Below are 25,259 nucleotides of genomic sequence, written 5' to 3' on the forward strand. Positions count from 1 at the left end.
TGGGTCACATGAACTCCAGAGGTACCTTCCAGCCTGAGTTACTTTATGACTGTAATAACTACAGGGGCAGAAGAGAATCAAAACGTGTAAAATATTGAAAAAGCTGTCAGAGCAGTCAGTTGTATGAACATTCCAGTTCCTTATGTCTGGACTAATGCTAATCAAATTTGGTATCAGAAATATGCACCCTCTTTAAGTCTGGTGTTCCAGATAGCACACAGCTATCTGTGTCTAATAAATATGGAATACAGAATTACCAATATATATGTACAAATCATCAAATCCTTGTGTGATTCTCCAATCATTCATGCTTTGTGATTTTTTTTTTAAGCTTCATTTGTCCTTTACTGTTTGAAGGGTATGTTACAAGGGTAACTAGACTGAAAATCCTTCTCTTAGTAAATTTTTCCTTGCTCTTGTTTATTAAGTACAACTCACTGCTGTTTGAAATAAAGCAGTAGATGTGTATATTTTATATATATTCTTTGTTTTTCTCTCTAGGAGATATCAAACATATTCTAGAAAATGAACTTCAGATTCCTGCATCTAAAATGCTGTTAAAAGGGTGGAAGACTGGAGATGTAGATGATAGTGTAAGTTTTCAACTGTGTTTTCAGTTAACTGAACTCAGTTTCAAACTGAGCATCTGTGGGTGGGGATTACAATGCAAGAATTGTTAGTTTCAAACAATTCAAAAAAGTGTCAGATGTCTTGGGTGGCACACAAAGAACTCTTAATCTAAAACATTGCAAAATAAAATCAGGACAAATCAGTTTGTTTGGTTTGTATATAATGTGGCCCACCTACAAAAATGATGTTCTGAAGTAACAGAAATTGTATCTTGAAACAAAATATTTGCTGATATTATAAATACATGCCTATGATTAAAAAAAAATCATAATTGGTGAATGTTTTGTATTTATAATGATTTTTCTCCCTTCAGACTGTTTTAAAAAGTCTACACTTGCCAAAAAATAATAGTCTTTATGTTCTAACACCTGACCTGCCTCCGCCTTCTTCAAGTCATTCTGGGTAAGTCTTTTGGCCATAAATTCTATTTGTATGGTTTTTGTTTTGGGGGATTTTTTTTGTTTGGTTGTTTTTTTTGTTTGTTTGGTTGGTTTTTTTTTGTTTGTTTGTTTGTTTGGTTTTTTTGGGTTTTTTAACTGAAGCCACGTGTATTTTTAGGAATCTGCAGTCAGTAAATACGAAGTGTTTTCACTGCACTAGTGACTGTTGGGATGAAAGGAAGCTTGTTGGGGTTTTTAAAACTCTGGTGGGGTACATGAGCCTCTTAGGCACATACAGAATTTTGCATCTCACAGATGTGATGACTTTAATTTAACAGAAATCTGGTCCCTGTGGTCATGAGAGCTGGCCTTGCATAAGTTGCTGCTTTATGTTGGTCCATTTAATGTATCTTATAAATCTGTATAAATCATTCCTGTCTGTTCAGAATTATTTTATCTTGTACTTTTTAAATGTATGTAGATGGGCTGAATAATTAATTAATATAAACAAATTAATTATTCATTAATAATGAATTATAATTTATTTCCTTGAGTTGAGAAGGATATATTTTATTACTGATTTGAACACTCAAGAAGTAAGCAGTGAGTGTTCATATATCACAGAATCATCAAAGCTGGATGAGACCTTCAAGATTATTTAGTTCAACCCACCATAATCACCCCTGAAACATATCCCAGGTGCCACATCCAGACATCTCTTGAAAACTTCCTGACTCCACCACATCCATGGGCAACTTAATCCAGTGCTTAACCACTCTTTCAGGGAAAGATGTTTTTCTAATACCTAATCTGAATTTGCTGTGGTGCAATTTAATGCCATTTCCTCTCATCCTTCCACTTGAGACATGGCAGTGGAGACAGACTCCTCATTCTGGGGCGTTTGGAGAGTGAGAAGGTTCCCCCTGAGCTGAAGAAAGGTTTCTCCAGGAGCAGCCCGGGCTCCCTTGGTCACCTCAGGGCCTTCCCTCCAGGCGCTTCCCCAGCTCCGTTCCCATCTCCGGCCCTGCTCCAGCCCCTCCATGTCCTTCCAGAGCTGAGGGGCCCAGAGCTGGACACAGCACCCGAGCTGTGGCCTCGGCAGCACAGGGGGACAGTCACTGCCCTGGTCCTGCGTGTTCCTGCTCAAATCCAGGTGATTTGAGCCCCCTGGCCACGCCGCGCTCGTGTTCGGCCCCTGCCCAGCAGCACCCCCAGGTCTCTTTCTGCTGATGTTCCTGCTCAAATCCAGGTGCCACTGGCCGTGCTCGTGTTCGGCCCCTGCCCAGCAGCACCCCCAGGTCTCTTTCTGCTGGCAGGGAATATTGCGAATTGTTGAAAATAGAGCGACGTTATATGGAAAATACTCTTTTAAAGTCGTTAGCAATTCGTTTGGTTTTTTTCCGTGTCCTTCCCTTTCCCAAAGGTTGCACTGTATGTGCTGTTTCCCAGGAAAATGGGAATTTTCCTCGGTAGCCGCTAGAGGGTGCGCGGGAATTGAGCTGCCAAAGGAGCTGCTCCGGACCGGGATGCAGCTCGGATGCCTTTGGAATTGGGCAAAATGCATGGATTTCAGCTTGTCCGAAGAGGGAGTTGGCTTTCTGCCCTTGTAGGTGATAGGAGAACATTCTGCAAGTGCAGTTCTATTACTGGTGAGAGGAATTCTTGGGGAGTCAGTAGAAATTTGTAGCTGCCTTCCTAAGGACTGAAAGGACTTTGTATATTACTAAAAGGTACTTGTGCACATTAACATGTAGTCTGTGGAAGAATTAAGAATGCTGATATGAGTTATAAAAACAATAATGATAAGAAAAGGAGCATTAAGAGAGGGAAGAGTGGCACTGGAACAGAGAGTGGTGTACAAGAACTGTATGTGCGAACAGGAGCTGTATTTGTGTGTGAGGACAATAAGCATTGTACCTTAGCAGCTATTTGAAGAACAGTGAAAAGACACTACAGCTGCTAATTGTTTCATTTCCAATTTCAAAATTTTCTGGCTAGGTATTGCTGTATATTGTAGTTTGAATGTTATAAATCTGGAGAGAAAACTGGAGTCTGAAGGGAGTTGTTTATTGCAACTGCAGTAAAGTATATAACAACAAACTGTTTAAAAACAGTTCTTAGCCTTTTTTATAGGATTAATGGTTCTAAAGAACTTCACTTGATAGTAAAATCAAAGTAGTTGTTACCTTTTATAGTTTATATTTGTTTCATAGTGGAGATTAGTTCTGGATATTTTTAAGATAAAAGTTGGTAGCTTTGGGACAGCAAATGGTGCCTAATTAGTGGCTATTTAAACACGGATAATTTGAAGGCTAGATCATCTTCCTGAAGTCATAAATTCTAGATGAAAGGGGAGGCTTGCCTCCAATTAAAGCATCAATGCAGATCAAAACACATCTAATTGAAGCAATGTACCAAACCCAGTTACACTGTTTACTGCCTACTGTTAGGTCAGTTATTATTCAGATTAGTTTGTTACCCACAATTTTTAAAAGCGTCATGCTCACGTCTATTATTAATGGATGTTGAGGAACTTTGCCTCTTGCTCTGGGAGTTCATCTGTTGTTTTCTTCAAATGCCTTCTGTTTTGAACTAGAGATAAATAGTCGTGATTTGAATATCTCCAGAAAGTGATATTTGAAAAGCCTGAGATTCCAGTATGTGATATTTTATCTATATGCCCTTCTTAAAAGGAACAGTCTGGCCTCAGCTCTGTAAGCTCCGGTTTTTGTCTGTTCTTTATAGTGAGGCAGAACACTGTCTGAAACATCCTATTCCAACATATTGGTATGAAGGCATTGAAGTTTATTGTGACAGACTGAGTGGGCTTAACCCAGAACTGACTGAAAACTGGCATGTAAATGTAATGGCAAAGTGATCCTGCCTTTTAAATAAACAAAAATCTCCTGGGGTATCTTTGTTCATCAGTGGCCTACCTAAAGCTTTTATAGGTAATAGAAACCCAGTGAATTACTACTGCATGCTAGTAAATTGAGGTGGAAAGATTAAATTTAAATGTCAAATACCACCTGTATTGTCCCACCCTGCTACCACAATTTCAGCTGGCAAAGCCATACTTGTCCATGCACGATATCCAGAACAATAACCATGTGTTCTGTGAGCTGTGGACATACTGAAGTCCGATTTCTAATGAATTCCTGCCTCATCCCAGCAGCTGCAGTAAATCAGCCTTCCTCCTCCATGCTTCCCATCATCTCACCTACCTCTGATACTGCCTCCAGTTGTGTATTTTGTAGCACCTGTGTAATATTTTTCCCCCTGCACAGAGTACCAGTCTGCCCTGCGTTTGTTCTCCAGCTCACAGTCAGGTATCAAAGGAAAGAAGAAATCATGTCCTGTGGGTAGTTTTGAGATCACTGGCCAGGGATCACCTGGATGAGTATAAAATACTGCACTTTTAATGCAGCCTTTTACTGAGGTGGGTGGTAATTTGGGTCCCCTTCCTCCTCCTGGCTGTTGATTTACACCTGGTATTTGAGACCTTTCTAACACTATGAGACCTCCTTAAAACCAGTGACTACGCTCAAAAGTTACCAGGTGGAGCAGAAGTTACCAGGTGGGTGGAGAAGAGCATGATTTCCCTTGGAAAGCAATCCTGAAAGGAAAGATGCCAAAGAATGTCCACCATTCAATGTCCATGGGATAGATCCCTTGCACCAGCTTTGTCAGATTAGATTAATCCCTTCCTCAGCAATTCCTTCCCTTTGTTGCCTTGGATGCTTCTTGAAGGCTGACAACTCAGTTGAGGAAATAGGTTTAGGAGAATGCAAGAGGGAAGCATGAAGAGTATGAGCATGGGAATCTGGCCATGGAGCTGGGTCATCCAGATCGTCTCTCCTTTCTATCCTGTGTGTTCTGGGAGATGTTTTTTGTTGCTGTTGTCGTTATGATGGATATAATGTCTTTTATACTTTCTTTGACTTTCAGCTATTTAGCAAAGATACTTTATTATACTTGATGAATCACTGGAAAGTTGAAAAGCATTAAAACCCCAGGTGCATACCATGGAGATGATTGGAAATAATGCAATTTTACTAAGTGATTGTAACTTGTTTAACAAGTGTAATCATCTGTGTGGAAAATGAAAAAACCCACAGATCCCTTTTTTCAGCAATAGGTGCATATATTGCTGAATGCCTCTGCTTTAGATGATTGCAGAGCAGTGGTGGTGATGTGGTGTCTTGCTGTACGTTATCAACTGTAGCAGAGTGTTAATTAAGAACGATGTAACCTGCAACTCCAATTATTAGTCCTGTCTGTTTAGCTGGACAGGAGCAGTGCCTTGCTTTAGTTACTTTGAAAGCTTCCATAAGAATGGTAAGATTAATGTTTTATTTTCCCATCTGTTCACGAGACAGTTTAAAAATCCTGAAGTTTAAAATGCAATAGAATGTAAACAAAAGGGCTTCTGCTCATTTACATGTTAGCCAGATTTGCTAACTGATTGCTGTTTGAACCTAATCTACCACCTCCTGCTGCATTAGCTACAACAAACATTACATTTACATACTGATTTCTTATTTTGTTTTAATGTAAATAATCTGTAATTACAGTAAATTTGGACTTCTGTTGACATGAGCTTATATAAATCTGTAAGTTTAAAATGGAAATGTTAATTACCTTGTGTCATACCTGTTTATATAAAAATCAGAGGTTTTGGGGAAATCTGTGTGACTGAGGAAGATATTGCCTAGTGGGAAATACTGAGTGTATTTCATAAAAACTGGAATGAAAGGAGCAAGGAACATTTACATATAATTTTTTAAGGATTTACTTTTGGTGTCAAATTCGAAAATATTGCTAACATTTCAAAGAAAAAATGCTGTCGAATAGCAAAGTATCATATAAAAAATCAGAGCATTAATGCCATGGTCGGAGCAATGACTGTGCTCTGATCTGTTTTCTTTTGTCTGTTCTTGGACTTCTTTTTTGGGTGTAGGTAGGGTACCTCAGTTGGAGGATTGGTACCCAAAAATACAGATTCCCTTGCCTCTTGTGCTGCACAGCGAGTGCAGAATCATTCAGCTGAGGTGAAAAGGTTGTAATGGTGTATATCACCTATCAGCAAATGCTTTTGAAAGCTGGGGTTTGCAGTAGGGGAAAAATGTTCTAGTAAGAGTGGCCTACTTTAGTCTCTTTCCAGAATTTAGTTTTCTTTTCCCACTAATTAATTCTCAGATTAATTGTATTCTCTTAGCACTTCTGGCAACAAAGAAAAAGAAGGGAAAAAAATCTGTGTTGTCTTTAATGGGACCTACATTTTGACCCTGATTTTTTTCCCCTTTTAATATAGCTATTTTATATGGAAAATTGTAGTGAACTATAACATTTGTAGGAAAATTAAACAGCTGTAAACACTGAGGCCAAAATTTTAGAGATGTGCTTTGTATTCAAAGTCAATCTTCTCGATACACTTATGTGGACCTAAAGAGAGATAGGAATAAGCTTCATCTTACTGCCAGTGAGAAGTTTCCTTTAAATACTTTCACCTTGTAAAATTTATCATTACCTTAATGGCTGTAATACAATTTTTGGGCAAGATGTATTTTGGTCCAAGTAATTTGGATTAATCAGCATCCCCCTTTGCTGGAGGAAATGATTATGGGAGGGAAAGACATCTCTGGCTGTGTGTTCACATCAGCCCCATCCCACACAGGAGGGTGGGCACCAGTGCTGGCATCAGTGACCCAGAAGGTGTGCCAGCAATTCCTCCTCCCTGTGACTTTCTCGTGGACACTGTCCAAGCTTTACAGCTGTCAGACCATGTGAGGTTTTGATGTAGGAGCTCCAAGGACTGGAGCAGTTGACCGGTGCATTTCTGTGTAAGCAGAAGTAATGTTCCTCAGTTTGTTATTTTTCTAAAGAAAAGGTGAACAATTAACTATGCACTGTGTTTGCTAACACTTTCAAACCCAGTTTTTCCTCTTTTTTTCTTTTTTTTTTTTAGCCAGCTTAATTTTCAGCCTCTTTTTTCACTCTGTTTGTCAATGAATATGTACTGAGAATTTGCTTGTTAGCAGCATTCAGCTTGTGTTGCTTAGAAATCCCAAAAGTAGAGGTGTCAAAATTGTTAGTTCAAAAATTAAAGCTTTTAATTTTTAGGCACTTAATTTAAATTTGTTTGAAGAGTATTTTTTCCTTTCCAAAATACTTCCTGCTCTCACAAGTGGAAAACTTTTCCTATGAGTGGATGCTTTTTATTAGCAAGCTGTATTTTGAGTTGTACTGAAGTGTGTGGATCATGCATAACTGGAGAGACTGAGGGTTTGATCAGATTGGCCTGTTTATTCTATGTTTACATCAATTACTGAATGAAAACATGAGTCATGTTATCAGTTAGCATCTACAGATTTTCAGATAGAGTCAAAATTAGCTTTAACAGAACCTTGTGTGAGTCTGTATGGAATCCAGAGCCATTCACATATGCGGTAATTAATGTTTTCAGAGCAATTAAATATGTCATTTGCCTCCAGTATTTGCTGAAAAGAAATAAAAAATCAGAATCTGAAAAAGCACAGCAGGATATTTTAGTTGCTACTGAAAATATGGTTATGAGGATACAAAACTTACTAACAATCAAATTAGAATTACCTTTGAAAATAGGCATAAAACTTTTCAGGACTCCTCTTTTTATTTTTTCCCCTCTTTAGAGGGACTGTTAGGTATTTAAAGAATTGTTAGGCCTTTTGTTGAAAATCTTGTGAAAGTACAGAAAACTACATGTTCCACATCAATGATTCCAGTTATATTTGTAGTGTCTCTCATTCACATGATCATACTTAGCATTGGCAATGAGTTATATTTATTTTCCATGTTGAAAACCCGTAAAAGACAAGAAATAGCACTTCATGATTTTGTTTTGTAGTATGTGATTATTGAGATGTGGATGGAGCCAAATAAGGTTTCCCAGTGAAGATATTTCTGTGAGGTAAATTTCCCTAAGATATTCAAGCAAACTGTGTATCTCTTGCTAAACCATCCACTGAGTATTCTGTGAGTTCCTTCCGACCTGAGCAGCAAAACGGCAGATCAGTAATTCCAGAAGGAGTTAAAACTAACAAATCAGGTCTCAAATGATGGAGGAGTCTTTCTTGTCTTCTTGTATCATAGGATACAGCTGTGCTGATCTGCGTGCAGAATTTGTCCTTTAGTGCTAAGAGGAATGGCTTGTTGAAGTGTCACAGAATAGTGAAGATGTGAAGGAAAAACAGTCTGTCATTCTTTTAAGTGTGTGTGATAAGAAAAAAAAAGAATTGAATAGGCCTCATTAAATTTCATATGCTACTGAACAAGTCAAGTCTGCATAAATATTGTTTAGAAACCCAAGGTGTGGTACAGTGTTGCTGCAGTTTTGTAGCATGTGTGAGATTGCACACAGCCATAATTGTAATGTCTCTAGCAGTAGTCCTGCCTTCTGCTTTGAAAAGTGGAGAGCTGCATAATTTTGTACCTAATTAAGCAATCAGGATACCTTTTTAATATCCAGATATCTTACTACCAGAAAAATCAGAAAAAAAGCACAAGTTTGTAACAACATAAAGATATGGTTGGCCTGTTTAAACTGTATCTTAAGATTTTTGTTAATTTCATTTTTATTTATGTTTTTATTTTTATTAAAACCCTCTCTGAATTTTTTAAATAAAAACTTCTGAGTGTCCATTTAAAACAATGTGAGCAGAATGAAATTTTCTAAATGTTCAATACCCACATGAGAGATTTTGCTGTGGTTACTTTTCCAGTTCTAATTAGCTGGGTTTGTGTGCTTTAAATGAATCTAAGCAGAAGAATTTCCATTTGGTTTCTGCTTCAGGTAACCCTTGAGAAGCAAGAGCATGCTTTGCCTTGTTCTATTTACCATCAGTTCTTGATGTGCATCATAGCTTGATATTTGGTCTGGCCATCAATATGCTGACAAGCCTATTATTAATGGCATTAGGAGTGCTAAATACACCCGAGGTTTGTGAAGATAATGGGACTCTCTCCATTTTGAAAATACTTAACATTAGATGAGCTTTAAAGGCTGCAGTCACCTTATTAAGGAAGGAGTTCAGGAATGGCCTTTGGTCATTCTCAGCATGCTTCCTTGCATTTAAGAGTGAAAAGAGAGATGATAATGTTGTGCCTGGACTTGTCCATGCAGAGTTTAGGGTACCCTGGGGTTTCTGCATCTAACTGTAAAACAAGCTATAACATGCTTATCCCTGATTTTCCTGTTTTTCTTTCAACCATTTCAGGGCCCTGCAGGAGTCATTAAATCAGAACTTCATGCTGATTGTCACCCATCGAGAAGTCCAGCGGGAGTACAACCTCAACTTCTCAGGAAGCAGTACCATTCAGGAGGTGAGTGCTGTTTCACAGCTGAAGAATAAATGTAGCTCATTATAGCTAATGCCAGCTCTCTTAAAGCAGGTTTACGTAGGCTTGATGGATATTCCTGTATTTTATTAGTCTTTTTTATTTTAATCAACTGGATCATCAAGATTTGATTAAAGAATTCAGTTAGAAAATTGTGTTCTATTAAATGATACCGAAGGATGTTTCTTTTTGTATTGTAGTAGCAAAATACACAAACACTTCCATTGAGTTATTCAAATTTCATTTTACTTGAAACCCCTTGAAGCTCTCTCTGTCTTCCCTGCTTTTAACCAGCGCCATCTCCATTTTGTAGGCACCTCAGCCACTGTGCTGCTTGCTGTCAGGGTGCTGTAATTCTTACTGGCCTGGTAGCCAAATGGTTTTGTGTGTAATGGACGTTGCTGCCGTTCTGTGGAACGGCCAGCAAGGGGTGATATTGGAGAGAACTTCAGCAGAATTAAGTCCTAAAGGAACAAATATCTCTGATGTGACTCTGAACTCTCTGAATTCAGAATAAGCAGTCCCTTGCATATTTTTAAAACTCCTTTCCAAGCCCAAAGGTTGTTGTCTAGTGCTCCATGGTATATCTAATGCCAGATGTTGTGGATGTTATTTTCCATATAACCCACTGCCTTCTGGAAACTTGACAAACAACCTAGAAATGTGAATCTTCGGAATTCACATTACAAAATATTAAGATTAAATGTTTGCTTTTCAAATTAAATGTATGTTTGCTATTATTGGTTTGACACTTCTCTCAGTCTTTTAGGGTTGAACAGATTTTATTGAAGTTTTTCATGTCGCATGCTGACATGGTAGACAGAATTAATCTAAGTTCTGTAATATTAGCTATGGGAGTAGTATCTCATACAACAATAAAAAATGATTAGTGTTTTCATATTGAATCCTGTTATTCTTAAGATCTAAATTCTGATCGTTCCCTCATGTGAAAGCCTGTTTTCTATTTCTTGTGTTTAGATCTACTATAGTAAGTTCAGTTTTGCTTTTTGTGGTAATACAAATAAACATACTTGAATCAGTTTGACTTTTGAGGGGCCGAGCTTTGACTTTCTAGACTTATAAAGAATTTGAACATTTATGGAAATAAATCTTCCAAATATGTGGTTTTAATTTTAAAATGGTGAGATTCTAAAAGAAAACACATACATATATATTGTCTGTTTAGTTTTTATCAATACTATATCATTTTCTTCTTTGCTGGTGGGTCTTACCTGGCTTAAAGGAACCAGAAGGCTGTGCCAGGGGGATCTAGGCTGCCTTTCCATGCACTGAAGTTTTCGTGTTTGCTGGCAATGGCAGGTTGTTGTCACGGTCATCATTATGAAATCAACATAATTTAAAAGTTCATTATGATTTTCCCTTTAAACAACCAAAATAAAAACCCTATCACCACGTAACCAGCATGAGCAGAAATCCTTTCTTTGCCTTTCTTGTATCTGAGTGTCACACCCAATAGAGTGTATAAAATTGTGAAGGGGCTAAAATAGCCAGAGCTCTCTGGCCCTCATTGTGCAGCTGATGCTGAACAGGTGAACGTGTCTGTCTGTGCAAAGGCTCCTGAAATCCCTGCGGATTTCGCTGAGGTAAAAGGGGTTGCTGAACATTTGTCTAATTATAGAAAACAGGCACTGTTTTGAATGTTAACTCCCTAATGGCTTCTTAATTTAATTTTTTTTTTTCTTTTAGAGTAATCATTGTAACAAATCTAGGCAGTCATTGTGGTTTGGAGGAATCAGTGGTATCATTCTTTGTCTCCTTTGTCTCTGTCCTCTCCAGGGACTGTTAGATTTTTTTTCTCTTCATTCTCTTGTTCACACTTTAACAAATTAATAGTTTACTTTCCTCCTGGTGTATTTTTGTAACGGTGGAGAAGCTCAGTGATGCAGTTGCCAACCACAAGAGGGCAGGAAGGACTATTCAATTATTACCTAAAAATGCCGCTCAGTGTTTTCAAATTAGCTTCTGGTATATTAACAAAAAGGACTATAATGGCCAAGTTATTGTTTGATTTACAGATAATTGGCATATTGCAGGGAGGAGACTTAATTTCACCCTTTTAAATTAAACAGGGAGATTTAAAAAGACATAAAATATTCATTAATGTTCAGTGATTATAAAGCAGTGGCATATATTTATTCTACCTTTATTACTGTTTCGATGGGAAAATACAGCAAATATTTCAGAAATCGACTTGGCCATACTGACAAGTTGAAATGTTTAAGCAGTGTTAATGCAATCTACTCACACACCATATCCTATGCAGAAAGATTCAAAATGACTACATCAATTATTAAAAGAAATATTTAAGATTCTAGAAATGTTCTACTTCTTGCCACAGTTGGGTGCAACTATCTCTCAAGGGCTACTGATGCAGTGTGTTGTTGTTATTAGTACTGTGAATTTTAAGGAATAGATATTTTTTCCAAGGGTCTCAAAAACCCCCCAAACTCACACCAAAAACTCAACCCCGCCACCCTTTCAGAAGGCAGAAATGTTTTGCAGTGCATAAAATGCAAAATCCAGTGAGCTCCCAACTGTGCTTTCCTAAACTACTATTGCTGCAGTTCTCTTTTTTTATTGCTTAGGATAGTGCATGTTTAATAGTAAATTGTTGGGTACACTCCAATAGTAAGTGATATTTGGATTAATTGTTTTCCCAAAGAAATCATGGTGTTTAATGGGGAAACCATGTGACAAAAAATTATCTGAGAGAAGCCTAATGCCGTAGTGCTCATGTCTGCTTCCAAAATTGATTGCATATTACTTTAATGGTTGGATTTTGGAAAGTACTTGAAAACGCCTTTGTTTTATTTTTTAACATTCTTTATCAAAACAGCTAACACTTTATGTATTAAGATTTGTTTTCTCATCTTAAAAGTATAAGTTACATTGAGTTATATTGTTTTGTGATCATGAACTTCCATAGAATCTTTGGAAATGAAATAAAAAATAAATGGAACTGATAAAAAATTCTGTATATTCGATTTAATTTTTTTTTTTTGAGTTGGGCAGGGGAGTAGTTAACTTGGAAAGTTAATAATAACACGATGGTCTAAATTGGGAGTTAATCTGTGTCACAGGTTTCTGACATCCGTTTGTTCTTGTAAAATTGCAGTATTAAATTAATTCTGGGCAGGTACTGTTCTGGGAAATATCATGGTTACTTTTTTCCATCATCTGCATTTTAAATTGGAAATTGGTAGGTTTTGTGCCACTTAGGAGACTGTTAATGAATACATTTCCAGTGTATTACATGGTTATATAAAGACAATTTGACAAACTGAACTCCTAATACAAGACTAAAAGGACTTTTCTGTCTGAAGACTTGTTCTTTATTCTGCTACAATAATTTATAGAGGCTGCTTGAAATTGGAAAGATTTTTTTAACTTCAGGTTTGAGAAGCTCTGTGGTAAATTATTACAAGGCATTGCCACATTAAAGATAACTTATTTTCTAATTATACTTACCTACTTGTTCTCATTTAGAAATTATCATTTCTACTATTTTTCATTTTTGCATCTTGTAGTTTTATTATTTTACAGAAATGAAGGAAAGCCTTCTTCTGAAAGGGGAATATTTAAAAGTGTGTTAAAAGCAAGTTTGTGTTCTGATCCTGGAGCAGACAAACTAATTTGTGAAAAACTTAATGGGCTTGAGTTCTTGTCACAATAATGTGCTCTACACTTTTTGTTTTAATTAGTGACACAGAAAAAAAATCAAACATTTTTAACAAACTTGATTACTCCATTAAAAACAAGGACTTTACATTTGTCTATTTTACTCTTGATATGGATTTTGAAGCCTTTTTCTGATTCCTGCGTGCAGGATTGCAAAAGTATCCCGTGTACACAAGCTGTGTCTGCTAAAGGGTGGAGGAGTTAAATATGCAGAGCCCTCAGTCCCCTCACAGATTGGTGATCTTATTTTGTCACTTGTGGAAATTCCAGTTGAGAACACTATGTAAAGCAAGTACTGGGCACTAGAATTCTTGGTAAAACATAAAATCTGTGCAAACAAGGCAGAGAAGATGGGTTTTTAAATACTGGCTGCCTCTGCATAGCTGCCTCTGCTTTTTATTCTGTTCCTTTAGCCAATAACTTAAGCAGGGGCTGCCTGCTCAGCATCCCTGTCACCTGTGCTAGGTAATATATTTGTTCTCTGTTCCCCACAGACTCACTGGCTAAGGTGGAATATGGAAAGCAATGTATCCAATAGCCCTCCAGGTAGGAGGAGGAACTATTTGTGCACACAACTGCCTGGGCTGAGATAAACTGTAAATTCTGTGTTGACAGACCCTAATCAAATCCTTTGTGATGAATTTCTTTAAACTTTTTTCTTGAGTGGATGAATGTTAAACAAGATGCAAAATCACCATGATGAACATGCAGGCAGAAGCCTCATTTAAAAGGCCTAGATAAATGTAATATATAAATATAGGTAAGCTAAGAAATTACCTGCAGCAGGCAGAAAAATAATCTGGCTGAAGGTCTTGTGGCTTTTTCAGATCTGTTTTTTGGTGTCTGAACAAAATAATTTCAAGACAGTTGTTGCTGAGTGAGATCATTCAAAGTGAACCTCAGACACTGGCATGGAGACATGAAATACATGTATAAATAATGTTACTGTTTTTAATGCTGTAGTTAAATAATTACAATAAAACACATTTACCAGAAATAGACGTACTCAAATATGGTAAATATATTAATAATTTCAGAAACAGTTGTTTTGTGTTTTGACATTTTGTACTTGCTTTAAAATTGTTGAAAACTACTGTTGTAGTAAAAATCAGTAACTAGCACTTTTTGGATTTAATAGGAAGTGCACAAATGTTCTATTGTTCAAATACTCCTAGTATCAGAGAAGCTATTAAAATACATTGCTCTACTCATTGTACTAGAGAGCTGTATGTTTTTGTGAAATGTGAACATTTAGTTTGCTTTTTAAAGAAATCTGTCATCTTAAAATTATACTCAATTTATAGCAAGTTGTGACAGCATTATACATAATTTAAACATCATTGTGATAGCCTCAGTGTTCTGCAGTGGTAAATGAGGACGTGCCTGCAAGCCAGGCTTTGACTTTTTCAGCAAGGAGAGAAAAATCTATTTTTAAAAAGCTGAATCAACTTCTCGATTTGTTTTTTGCGTTTTATTGTAGAACACCAGCACATTCCGAGGGTAAAATGTATTTTAGAACCTGAAAGAAATACTGAGAAACTTTTTGTAAGTGGTCATGTGTTGGGAATTAGATGAAGTTCCTTGGGAAATAAAGAGGAAGTACCTTTTAGGTACCTGTTCAACAGTGATAGCTTTATTAGGCACTTAAAATATCTTAATACCTGACTGAAGAGATCTGTTTCAAAGATATCCCATTGAAAAATATATATAACTTACTTTTCTTTTTCTGCAACAGAAACAGCAATAAGAGATAAAGAAAGGGCACTACTTCTCACTTAATTATGAAACCTAATATATTCCTGACAGAATATGTTTCATAACCTGTAATTTGATTTTGGTGGGTTTGGACGTGCATATCATTAAAGAAACGATCTTCAGTTATTAAAAACTAGTAAACATGGACATTTTTATATGCAAGAAAAGGCAGAGAGTAAATAATTGCACTGGTGACCAATACTGTAATAATCCTGTTTTACAATATGCACTTGACAGGTTGTAATAGTGCTAATTGAAGAGACTAATTCACACTTGCTTCATTCTATTCAAAGGCAAAATCAGCAGCTTGTTTTGCTTTTGACCAGATGGTCCTGATGAACACCTACTGTGCACTTTAAGTGCTTTACTAGAATTACAAAGGCTGGGGGCTGCATCCGACTCAAAATGATTTGAGAAGAGAAAAAAAACTCACTGCTCAATGGATTTGGTGCAACTAAATTAATTCTAGTGGACCCATTACACATTGAGCCCCCTTTTCAAAGTGCTGAGCCTCCTCGTTTGTTCTGTAGCAATGAGAAAGTGAAAGGCAGATTACTGCAAACAGAAATAAAAAAAAAGTGCTGTGAAAAGGAGAAAAGAGGCCTTGAAGCCTTTTCATATCATTTGGGTTTTTCAAGTGCGTTATTTTTGGGGAGGGTGGATGTATGAAAAGCCAATTGGAGTTTTTTTTGTTTTAAAGTGCGCTATTTAAGTACTATGAATATAAAAGCAAGAGCAACAGTTGACTGAGTTTACTGTGGTAAAGCTTTGTGTCCAAGGATGAATCAAATTCATTATAGTCAATGCTTTGTATTTTCATATGAATGTAGGGTTAGTTTCACAAGACTGTGTCTGTTTAGGATAATTATAATTTAATATTTTCCTTTCATAAAGTTATCACTGTAGTTTATCTAAAATTTGCTGAAAGCGAGGTTTTTTCCTTGCATAAATTTAGAAGCACCCAGAGAGTTTTAAACTCCAAAAGAGGCTGTTTGGTTTGCAAGGGAAGGCGAGGCAGGTTCCAGTAGCACAGATTATTATAACTAATTAGAAGTCACACATCTGTTAACGTTCAGTTTGTCAGCACTCAGTTTGGTTGTGTGTGTGTGTTTATATCTCTTCTTCCTTTCTCTCCTTCTCTGTCTCTATTCCCCTCCATCCCTAAGTGTAAGTTGGATTGGAGAGAAACTCTCAAAGGATAAGGATCAATTTGTTTGAATTTGAAAATAATGAGGAGTCATTGTTATAATTTTGGTTATGCGTTTGGCTCTGTAAATGCTCAGTCATGTGAGTTGTCCTTATTTTAGAAGTAATCATGTTGAATTGAATGGCTTTGCTCATGTAATTTAAGGATGCTAAGGATTTTGAGGATCAAGACCTAATTTAAAACCTTGAATTTTTTAAAAACTGCAATTAAAACCTTCGCTTGCTATTCTGATTTTGAATATTTGCTGTGTTTTACTTTCGGGTTGGTGAATTTTTATGCAAGGCTTCTATCATAATGCTAGCTATTAAAAAGGTGTTAGCATGAAATGACAAGAAAACCTAAGCAGCTTTATGAACATATTAAACAGCTCTGTCCCCAGCTCTTTTGCTATTTAGAGTGGGAAAGCAGCACTCTGTAGCTAAATAGCACAGTGCTGTTATCTGTGTGAATTATATTTAGTCGAATAACAAATGAAAAATTCAAGTTAGCTTTTTTTGCAATTAAAAAAATTAATTTACAGCTTGTAAATTAAAGTGGTTTAGAACATGGTTTAACCTTTCTATCCTGTGTTAACTGTAATATGATCACTTCTATTATTGCATGATATACACTTATATTAAAAAAAACACATTCGTTGAATTGCTGATTTGTTTTCAAACAATGAAATTTGTATTTGTGCAAATTATAGTAGGCACAGTGTTCTCTCATGTTTTCTCATCAAACAACCCAATTATACTTATAAATAGTGAGGTGCTAATGAACTGTTGTTCGGGAAAAGTTGATTTTTTTTTTTTTAACTTGAGTAAGAAAGGAAACACTTCACAATTTTATAGTGCTTGCTTGGTGAGAAAATATTTGAAAATATTTTACTTATGTAAATCATGTTGGTGCTATCACTTTTAAATACACAACAGAAGCTAATCTAAAATCCCCATCAGTTCATATGGAGCGTAACTACATGCTTGACATTGTAAATTGCTCACTTAATTGGGAACTGAGGATTTACTTATATTCATTAAGTTACAGAAGTTGTTTCCTAAGAGCTGCTATTTCAGCTTGAAGTTTATCACTGCATTCACTGAATAGAAAGAGGTATTTTTTGGATAGTTGTGGTGGTAAGGATATTTAAAGTAGTGGTTGTGGAGTTACAACGCCAAAATTGTCAAAAGTATCTTGATTGCAGTGTAATGATGGTGCTGCACTACATTGCTTTGTAATTACTATGCAAAGAAAACACTCAGTTGCTGTTCCAACTGTGAATTAATAATGTTTGTCCCATCCATAACATCTTAGTGACACAGGCACCATCTCTGTAGTAAACCTGTTCCTTAGGGTTTTTCAGCTATGTTCCTATATCTGCATAAAACATGAATTTGAAAAGTTGTCCTTTTGGTTTTGTACCAGGAATCGTGGGCATAAATTGGAGAGCCTTGCACTCATTTAAAGGATAAAATGGCCTCATAATCACCCACAAGAAATCCCTGTTACTGTTTTTAAAAAGGGTTATAGCAGCTCTCAGCAAATATTTGCAATAAGTGGCAAAATTTATGCCTTGCTTTGTGGTAGTTGCGTGACCAGACAGTGGGGCATAGGATTGTTTTAAGGTTTTTACAGCTGCAGGGAAAAAGCATCTGTTCCTAGAAAAGCCTTCATTGTTTAATTTTGACACTGACTTTTCCATGCTGCTTGTACCAGTCTCTGGATTAGGTGCCACTAAGATAAAATTTGTTTTAAGTGGCTCCCAAATGCAGCTGTCACTATACACAGCTTTGTAGCTTAGGCAAAGGAGACATAATCAAAACAAGCATTTTTGTACAAGGTCATTTGGCAGACTGGGAAAGCTCAGAGCAGGAATTTTGACAATATTGTATCTTGTGAGTAGCTTGGTTATTAGCTTTTGTGTTTGTTTAATAATTCTGGTGGTCACTAATGCGTATGGCTGTCTCAGAAATAATGAAAGGATTTTTTAAACTGCACTGCTTTTCATATACTTTACATTTATTTCGATTGAGCAGTTTTTGTGATATTCAGTTACATACATCCCATGTATGTTTATTTGTATCTCTGTATCTCTACAGTGGAATGGAATTATTTACAAAAAGCACGGAAAACTGACATTTTTGAAAGGGCTTCCATTTCTTTCCTTCAAAGTTTCCAGTGAATTGAAAATTAAAGAGCACTTCATTTTATGTATCCCAGAGTTGTGTTAATTTCTACCCAGCTGGTCTCAACTGATTGATATAAAGCCAAATTTGTGACTGCCTGCATTACAAAGTCTGTAATTTGCTAATGAATTATGATAATAATCTTTCATCACACATGAAAGATTTAGACAAACAATTTACTAACTATATAGTTTGATCACAATTTTTGGGTTTGTACCAAGCCTCAAATCTAATTTTATTTTTTCCTGCCTAGATTAGCAGACCAAGGTGAACTTACTCTTACCTTGTTGTGAAAGCAGTGATGCTGGAAATTACATGGGGATGATGGTGGACAGGGGAAATGATACAAACTTGTACTGTAAATATCCATATTCAATGTATAGACAAATCAAACTGCCCAGTTTCCAGTTTCCACAGTCGGCATGGCACAAGAAATTGTTTGAGACTGCATCCACTGTTCTGGGTACATAGAAATAAATAAAAATAGGGTGCAGATGTTCCTCGGGTTCAACCTCCTCCGGGTATGGTGGAGGCAAACTAATTAAAACACAGCTAGACAAAGCCATAAGGACAAACTAGGCTTAAAAAGAATGGAAAGGAAAACCAGATCTTCCAGAAGAGGAGCAGCTGCCACAAGATCTGTCAGCTTGAGTGAAGTTTGGGGTTACCTGTGTGTCAGATCAGCAGAGTGGAACACTACAAGGACCCTCTGAGGACAGTATTCACAGGACATGAGCACGCCATAAGTGGCTTCCTGTATGAAATTTGCCCATTTTTGACCAGATCATCAATCTTCTGACCAAAGACTAATTCCCAGTTCTGCAGAACTTGCTACTGTATACAGGAAGAAGGAGAGGAACTCTGTGTTCTTCTATTTCTCTTCTATTTCTCAAGATCAACAGAACTTCTATTAAAAAAAAAAAAAGGATTGATAATTTTTGTGCTTCTTTTGAGCTTAGTAGGATGGGTTTAAGTAGTTTCAATGTTTTGATGTCCACCCTAGGAAAACAATCAACCAAACAAAAAACCCCACAAGACCCAGCATGTATGTCCAGTGTTGCCATTTTTGTGTGGATGAAACCATTGCCTTCAGTGGTTTCTGGCTTGATGTGCTTCTCCTCAGACCACGAGTGACCCAAACCAGCTGGTTTCTCACCCCAAAACCACATGTGTATGACTGTCCCAAACAAAAAATCACACTGAGATTCCTGTTGCTACTGTTACATAAAGTATTGTTTGACTGGTAAAATTATTTAAAAACCAAAGAAACAGGTAGTAAAGTAGGACAACCAGCAGTGTCAAGAAAACGCCATCCAGAGCAGGGCCTGGTTATGTGGCCCTGTGAAAAGATGAGGAAAAGATCTTTGGGGTGGGTGCTGACTGGAAAGAGGGTTGAACTATGACCCAAGACCTGTTATTGTTGTTTTATTATGCTGTATGTTCTTATCATATTTAGGGAACTAGAACTCTGTGAATAATCAGGAACGTTCATTAATCATGTTCATGAAAGTTCATTAATCACTTCTAACTGTGTCAGGTTAAAAAGAAAAAAGCTTAGGTTTGGTTATAAGGCAGAATTTTTTTGGTCAAACTCTGATTAATAGGGAGTGCAGAATAGTGGAGAGGGAGGTGTAAACAACAGAGATTTGGTGTAGCAAGACCTTAACTCTCACCACTCCTTCATCCCCAGGAAGGTGATTCTATCTAGTAGCTGTTACCTGGTATGTCTAATACCCAGTAGGTCTCTTGGAAATTATGATGTCATTTGGAAGTACAAACTAGCTGAGGATCTTCACAATATTGGAAACAAATAATCAATTAAAGAAAAAAAAGGGAAAGAGGAGTAGAAAGAACAAGGCGGTTTTGCTATTTTTCTACAATTTCTATATAAGAAAGAGAGATTTTCTTATAAATACGTACTAATAAAATAGCAGTAAGTCTGTCTGGTACCATATGGTAGAGCTGTGCATACCTTACTCCAACACCAACAACCCAAGGACTGACTTAATTTCAGTTATTTTCACAGCATCAGGGTACCCCAAATATCTCTACAATTTCTTTTAGGAGAAACAGAAAGGTTTTATATTGGTCTTATTTAACTCATTTTTTATGACAAGCTACCTTTTACTGAACTCAGCAACTGTAACACAGTGACTCTTATTTAAGAAACATTGTGGGCTGTGTTTGTGTCCTGTTATTAATTTCTCTGTGACTGTAAGCTGAATTTCAGTTCAACATCTCCCCTCTGTGTCTTGCATTAACTTCTGTTTGCACTTACTCACAAAGTTCCTCTTTTAGGGCAAGAAGGACTTATTCCTGAATAATTCAAAAGTGGGGAGTGTAAGAAGTGCTTGGATTAATCTGCAGAGGGTTTTGTGTGTTGACAATTTCACCTATAACTAACAGTCTCTTTCACCCACTCTGCTTAAAAGGTCTTGGCTCTTTTTTATTCTTTGCATTGACCTTGGGCTGGCAGAGAAAAGACCAGACTGCAGCTGAGAGCTCTGACCATAGGGCAGCCTAGGGCAGGACTAAGGCAAACAAAATGGAGAAGCTCTGATATTCACAAAAAGCAACAACAGAAGAGTGGAAGAGGACACTTTTTTTGGTAGTACAAAGCAACACAGTGAAGCTTCTCATCCTGACACAGGAGGTAAACTGCCAAGTCAGGCAGGTCCATGTTAATTTTTCAAGGATGGCTCTTGTGAGGCCAGTGGAAAATACATACATTCTCTAGATCATTCTTTGAGGGTGTGAGCTGAAAGTTTCTTTTTTGGTGAGCTAAGAGCAATAGACTGAGATGAAACTCCTCCTTAGATCTTCCCACAGAGCAAGCTGCAGTTCACAGCTGTGGCTGCATTAGCACAGAGGACAGTGCAGTGAGAAGTCTGCAGAGAAAACCTGTTTATGGGAAAGATCTCTGATAGTTATCTATTTTGGCATTTTAACAGTGTCCATTTCTAGCTGGTCCTGTGGATTGAATGTTTCTTATTAAATGAAATCTCAAAATCGTGCATGTTCTCTTTTACTTTACTCTTAATACTAATTGGTTTGCCTGCTCACACTGTTTCATCCTCCAAGCTGAAGTGTGCAGTATGTTGGGAGGTTTAAGATTAGGAGTGTGTGTTTGAAGTGAAACACCAGTGCAATTCCATTTTACAAGGGCTGGATCTACATCAGTCCCTTAGTGCAAATCAGTATTTTCAAATCCTGCAGCATTGGGAAGCCTCCACTGTAGCAGAAACAGTGTCATTTCAAAAATAATTTTGTAGACAGAGATGGTAGAATCCTTCTTCAATAGGAACAAATAAATGAAAGATTGAATGGGAAGTGCATGTGGGTGTTTTCAACTCACTGCAGAGTAGCCATGCAAAGAATCACCATGAGCAGTAAGACAAGCTTTTTAAGTACCCAAAAAGAAACAGTTCTCCCCTTAGAGAACTACGTTAGCATTGTGTTTTGTTAATTTTCTTTCTTAAGATCAGTTTGAAGTGAGGAACAATAAAACTTGGAGATGAAATGTTTGTTCTGCAGACTAAGTGCAAGCTGTTTGAAGTAGAGGATAATTTTAGCACAGTCTGAAATAAGCATCTGTTGTCTCACGACATTGGTATCAGATGAGAACTGAAAATCAATTTCAGTTCTCGTTTTGTGTCTTTTGCCTTGTGTCAGTTTTTAGGTGAGATCTAGGATCACTTAGATATGACTTACAAAATCTGACAGTCACCCAGCTGAGTTTTTAACTCTGTAGGTACTTCTGCTTGTTTAGTAAATAGTATATTTTTCTCTTCTTTTTTTAAAAATATTTTTAAAATTTTTTTTCTTCTGTTTCTTTTTCTTTTTTTTGGTTGCCCACTTACATGTTTTACTTTGTACTGCTTCTTCATTTCTGCCTTTTATCCTCTGTTTTATTGAATGTTGCAGGTTTTAAAACAGCTTTTATGAATTTCTTAATTTCTACTTTTTAGATGAAATATCAATAACTGGCCTAACTTTTCTAAGTACTATTTTCTCCTTACAATGCAATACAGAAAAAAAATACTGTAAGTCAGAAACTTTTGAAGTATTGTTCTTTTTATGCTTTTTTGCAGAATGCTTGTGTGTTGAATTATACTTGAAAGCTGTTCTTGTGTGTCAGTGTAGTGCACGTTAATATTTCAGAGACTGAATATTCACTAATAATTATTATGTGAATATGTAATGAAAATTCTTTCTATCAACTCAGTTTTTATTGGTGGTATTAATTGTCACAGTTTAAAATATTACACATTCTTAGGATTTAGACAGGAATTATTTTTACATTTTTGATCTAATTTTGTTGGTATAAATTTTATACACTGAATTTGCATAACTAAAAGTATCCTTTTGGTGCAGAGGAGAAGCTGTTAGTATGGATCTGTTTTATTAATTTATTCTCAAGGAAAAACCAGAGAGAATAGCTGAATATGTAAATGAGCAGCTTGTGATGCTATAACTTGTCAAATAACCATTGATGCAGTATAGCTGTGCAAACTGTTTCAGTGTGTGCATATACAGTAGGTATTTCTCTCCAAATTAATATTTGCATTTGAAATATGAGTGTAGTGCAAATACATGAGAAGTATATAACAATTAATAAACTTTTGTGCTTGGTGTTTACATATTATGTGCTCTGTATTTTAATTCTGAGTGTTATCTGTTTCTTTAATGATTTTGAATTAGTCTTCCAAATATATTGATTTAAAGGAATTTATTACTTAATTATTAAGGTTTGATAGGTGTTTATGTCCTTGAATCTGGATGGGTTTGGTCAGTAGTTAGTTGGCCTTTCTTGAGGTTGCAGTTTGGATTTCAAAGTCTTTATTGATTTCATGTAGCAAATTGTTATCTTTATTACATTATGAGTAAGTAAAAAAACCTGGCTTGTTCTTCAAGGTTTTAGTGTCCCCTCAGGTATTTCTTTCCATGATGACTTTCTTCTTCAACCAGGAGGACTTTGGATCCATCCTTTGACTTTGGATGGTTCCACAGACAAAAAAAAAAAAAAAAAGGCTTCTCAGGCTTTTAAAAGCTCTTTCTCAATTCCTTGCATACTTTTGTTCTTCCATTTGTGAATCATTGCTAGCTTACTGTAATGCAGTTGGAATAGCATGAAAAAAAGTCTATTTTGCACTTTCTTCTTTGACTGCTTGGCAATTTAAATGTAGTATTACGAATTGCTAGAAAGTAATACCTTGATACATTAGAAATTACTAGAAAGTTTAGTATTGATATCATAAATAGAAACGTGCTCACACTATTAATTTCTCTACCCATGCTATTCATGTTCTTCCACTGTTAAAATTATGACTTTCTGGGGTTTTCTTTTTAGTTCTTTTTCCAGTGTAATGATAAATGACACTGATCTAGAAAAAATATAATACTCTACTATATCATGAGGTTATGGTATTTTGGAGAAGTTCAGTGTTGCAACAGTGATTCTGTGCTCTCAGGGAGTGGAGTGAGGGATTTGGAGCAGTCTTGATGCCAGTCAAGTGTAGCTTTATTCCCAAAATGCACCATTTTGGTCATTTTATAACAAATTAAGACGTTGTAGCATCATAATTCTAAGGCCAACCCTGCCTCAGAAATAGGAGGTAGTTCCCACAAAACTGTTCTCTGGAACTCATGTCCTGCCCTCCTCGTAGAGACGTTCCCAGAGCTTGGGGGTAGCAGAGGGAGGAGGAGAGGATGAACTGTTCTCAGCAGCCCTTTGCTCTTCTGTTTTGGATCCTAGCTGGGAGTCAATGTCATTTTTCAGCTGCTTTTACCTCCCTGTCATCCTGCTCCCCTCTTCCTCCCCTCGTGCTGCTTTGAAGGCAGCCCCTGGGGTCAGTGCCAGCCTGGCTTGTGCAGGAGCTGAGCCACTGCTGAGAGGGAGCCTGGGAAGCAGTGCAGAACAGGAGCCAGGCAGACCTGTCAATGGCTTTTTTTTTTTTTTTCCCTCCCTACGTGTTAATTGTGGTCACAAGAGTTAAGTGTTGCTGTAAAATTAACATCTTGGTATTATGTATTTATTTTCCACCATGTAGCTTCAATGTCAAGTTTACCCAGCAGACAAGTCAAAACAAGATCATTTTTTTTTTCTAACTGCTGCTATGGCAAGTCTCAGCCTGGGATCTCAGAAAATCACAGTGTTCCTTCTAGTTAGCAGCTAATAGGAAACAATAAAGATTTAAGGTTCAGAATTTAATTGGCACTGATGCTGATGCAGGAAGAACAAACTGCACGATTTACTCTTCTGAAGCTTTATTGATTCTTTTTTGAAAGGAAAGCTCGGATGAAAGTGAAAAGAGGCAGTTAATTTGCAAGTATTTCTACACAGTTTTTATTCTGAAATGTGCATTTATATCCTTCTCTATCCCTGCTTGGTAAAAATGCCTTAAGATCTTCTGAATCAGAGGCAGATATTGAAAAACAAAAGCGTAAGTTTGTAATTTCTACTGCTCATCTTGTTCATTTGGATGGCATTGAAGCTTTCTTACAGGTTAATTTTACATCTTTCCCAAGGCTAATATCTTTCATGCAATTGTGAGCATTTTTAAGAGAATGTGACATTAGCATATCCTCAAAATCTCCATCCCAATTCCAGTATTTTAATGACCTCTTTCCAAGGATCAGATCTGGAATATCGGTCTCAAAGAGGTGGTGATAAAACCAGAAGCTTCCTGTTTTTCTGACATTGCCTGTATACCAAAATCTAGAAACAGAATTTCTTTTTCTTCACTTACATAACTGAACTTTTGAATTTCAGTGAATAACTGAGGGTTTTTCTTCAGGCATAGGTTGATTCCATTCTTGCAGAGTCTACTGCAAGGTCAGGAATGTGTGGCAGAACTAACTGTGCAGATGTCTTTGAATGAATTCCTGCTTCCACAACACCATGCTAGAGTCCTTGTGTTATCGTCACTGCCAAAGCCACCATAGTTGAACTTCCATTTAATAGCTGATCTCTCAGTCCAACTTTCAAACAGTTTTGAAAATTTTGGAAAGGGTTGACTTAATGGCCTTCCAGTCTCATCTCTCCAT

General features: G+C 36.7%; 1 protein-coding gene across 1 annotated transcript in view; it reads left to right on the top strand.

The window, feature by feature from the left end:
• FAF1 (Fas associated factor 1) overlaps positions 1-25,259 on the top strand; it is a 152,780-nt gene that overhangs the window by 39,242 nt on the left and 88,279 nt on the right. Inside the window, exons 5-7 of the mRNA XM_041421439.1 lie at positions 502-593; positions 944-1,032; positions 9,266-9,371. Coding sequence (XP_041277373.1) covers positions 502-593; positions 944-1,032; positions 9,266-9,371 — 287 coding nt within the window. The remainder of the gene's footprint in view (positions 1-501; positions 594-943; positions 1,033-9,265; positions 9,372-25,259) is intronic.

The sequence above is a fragment of the Onychostruthus taczanowskii genome, unplaced genomic scaffold (genome assembly GCF_017590055.1).
Source record: "Onychostruthus taczanowskii isolate IOZ18803 unplaced genomic scaffold, ASM1759005v1 scaffold7, whole genome shotgun sequence".
Lineage (NCBI taxonomy): Eukaryota > Metazoa > Chordata > Aves > Passeriformes > Passeridae > Onychostruthus > Onychostruthus taczanowskii.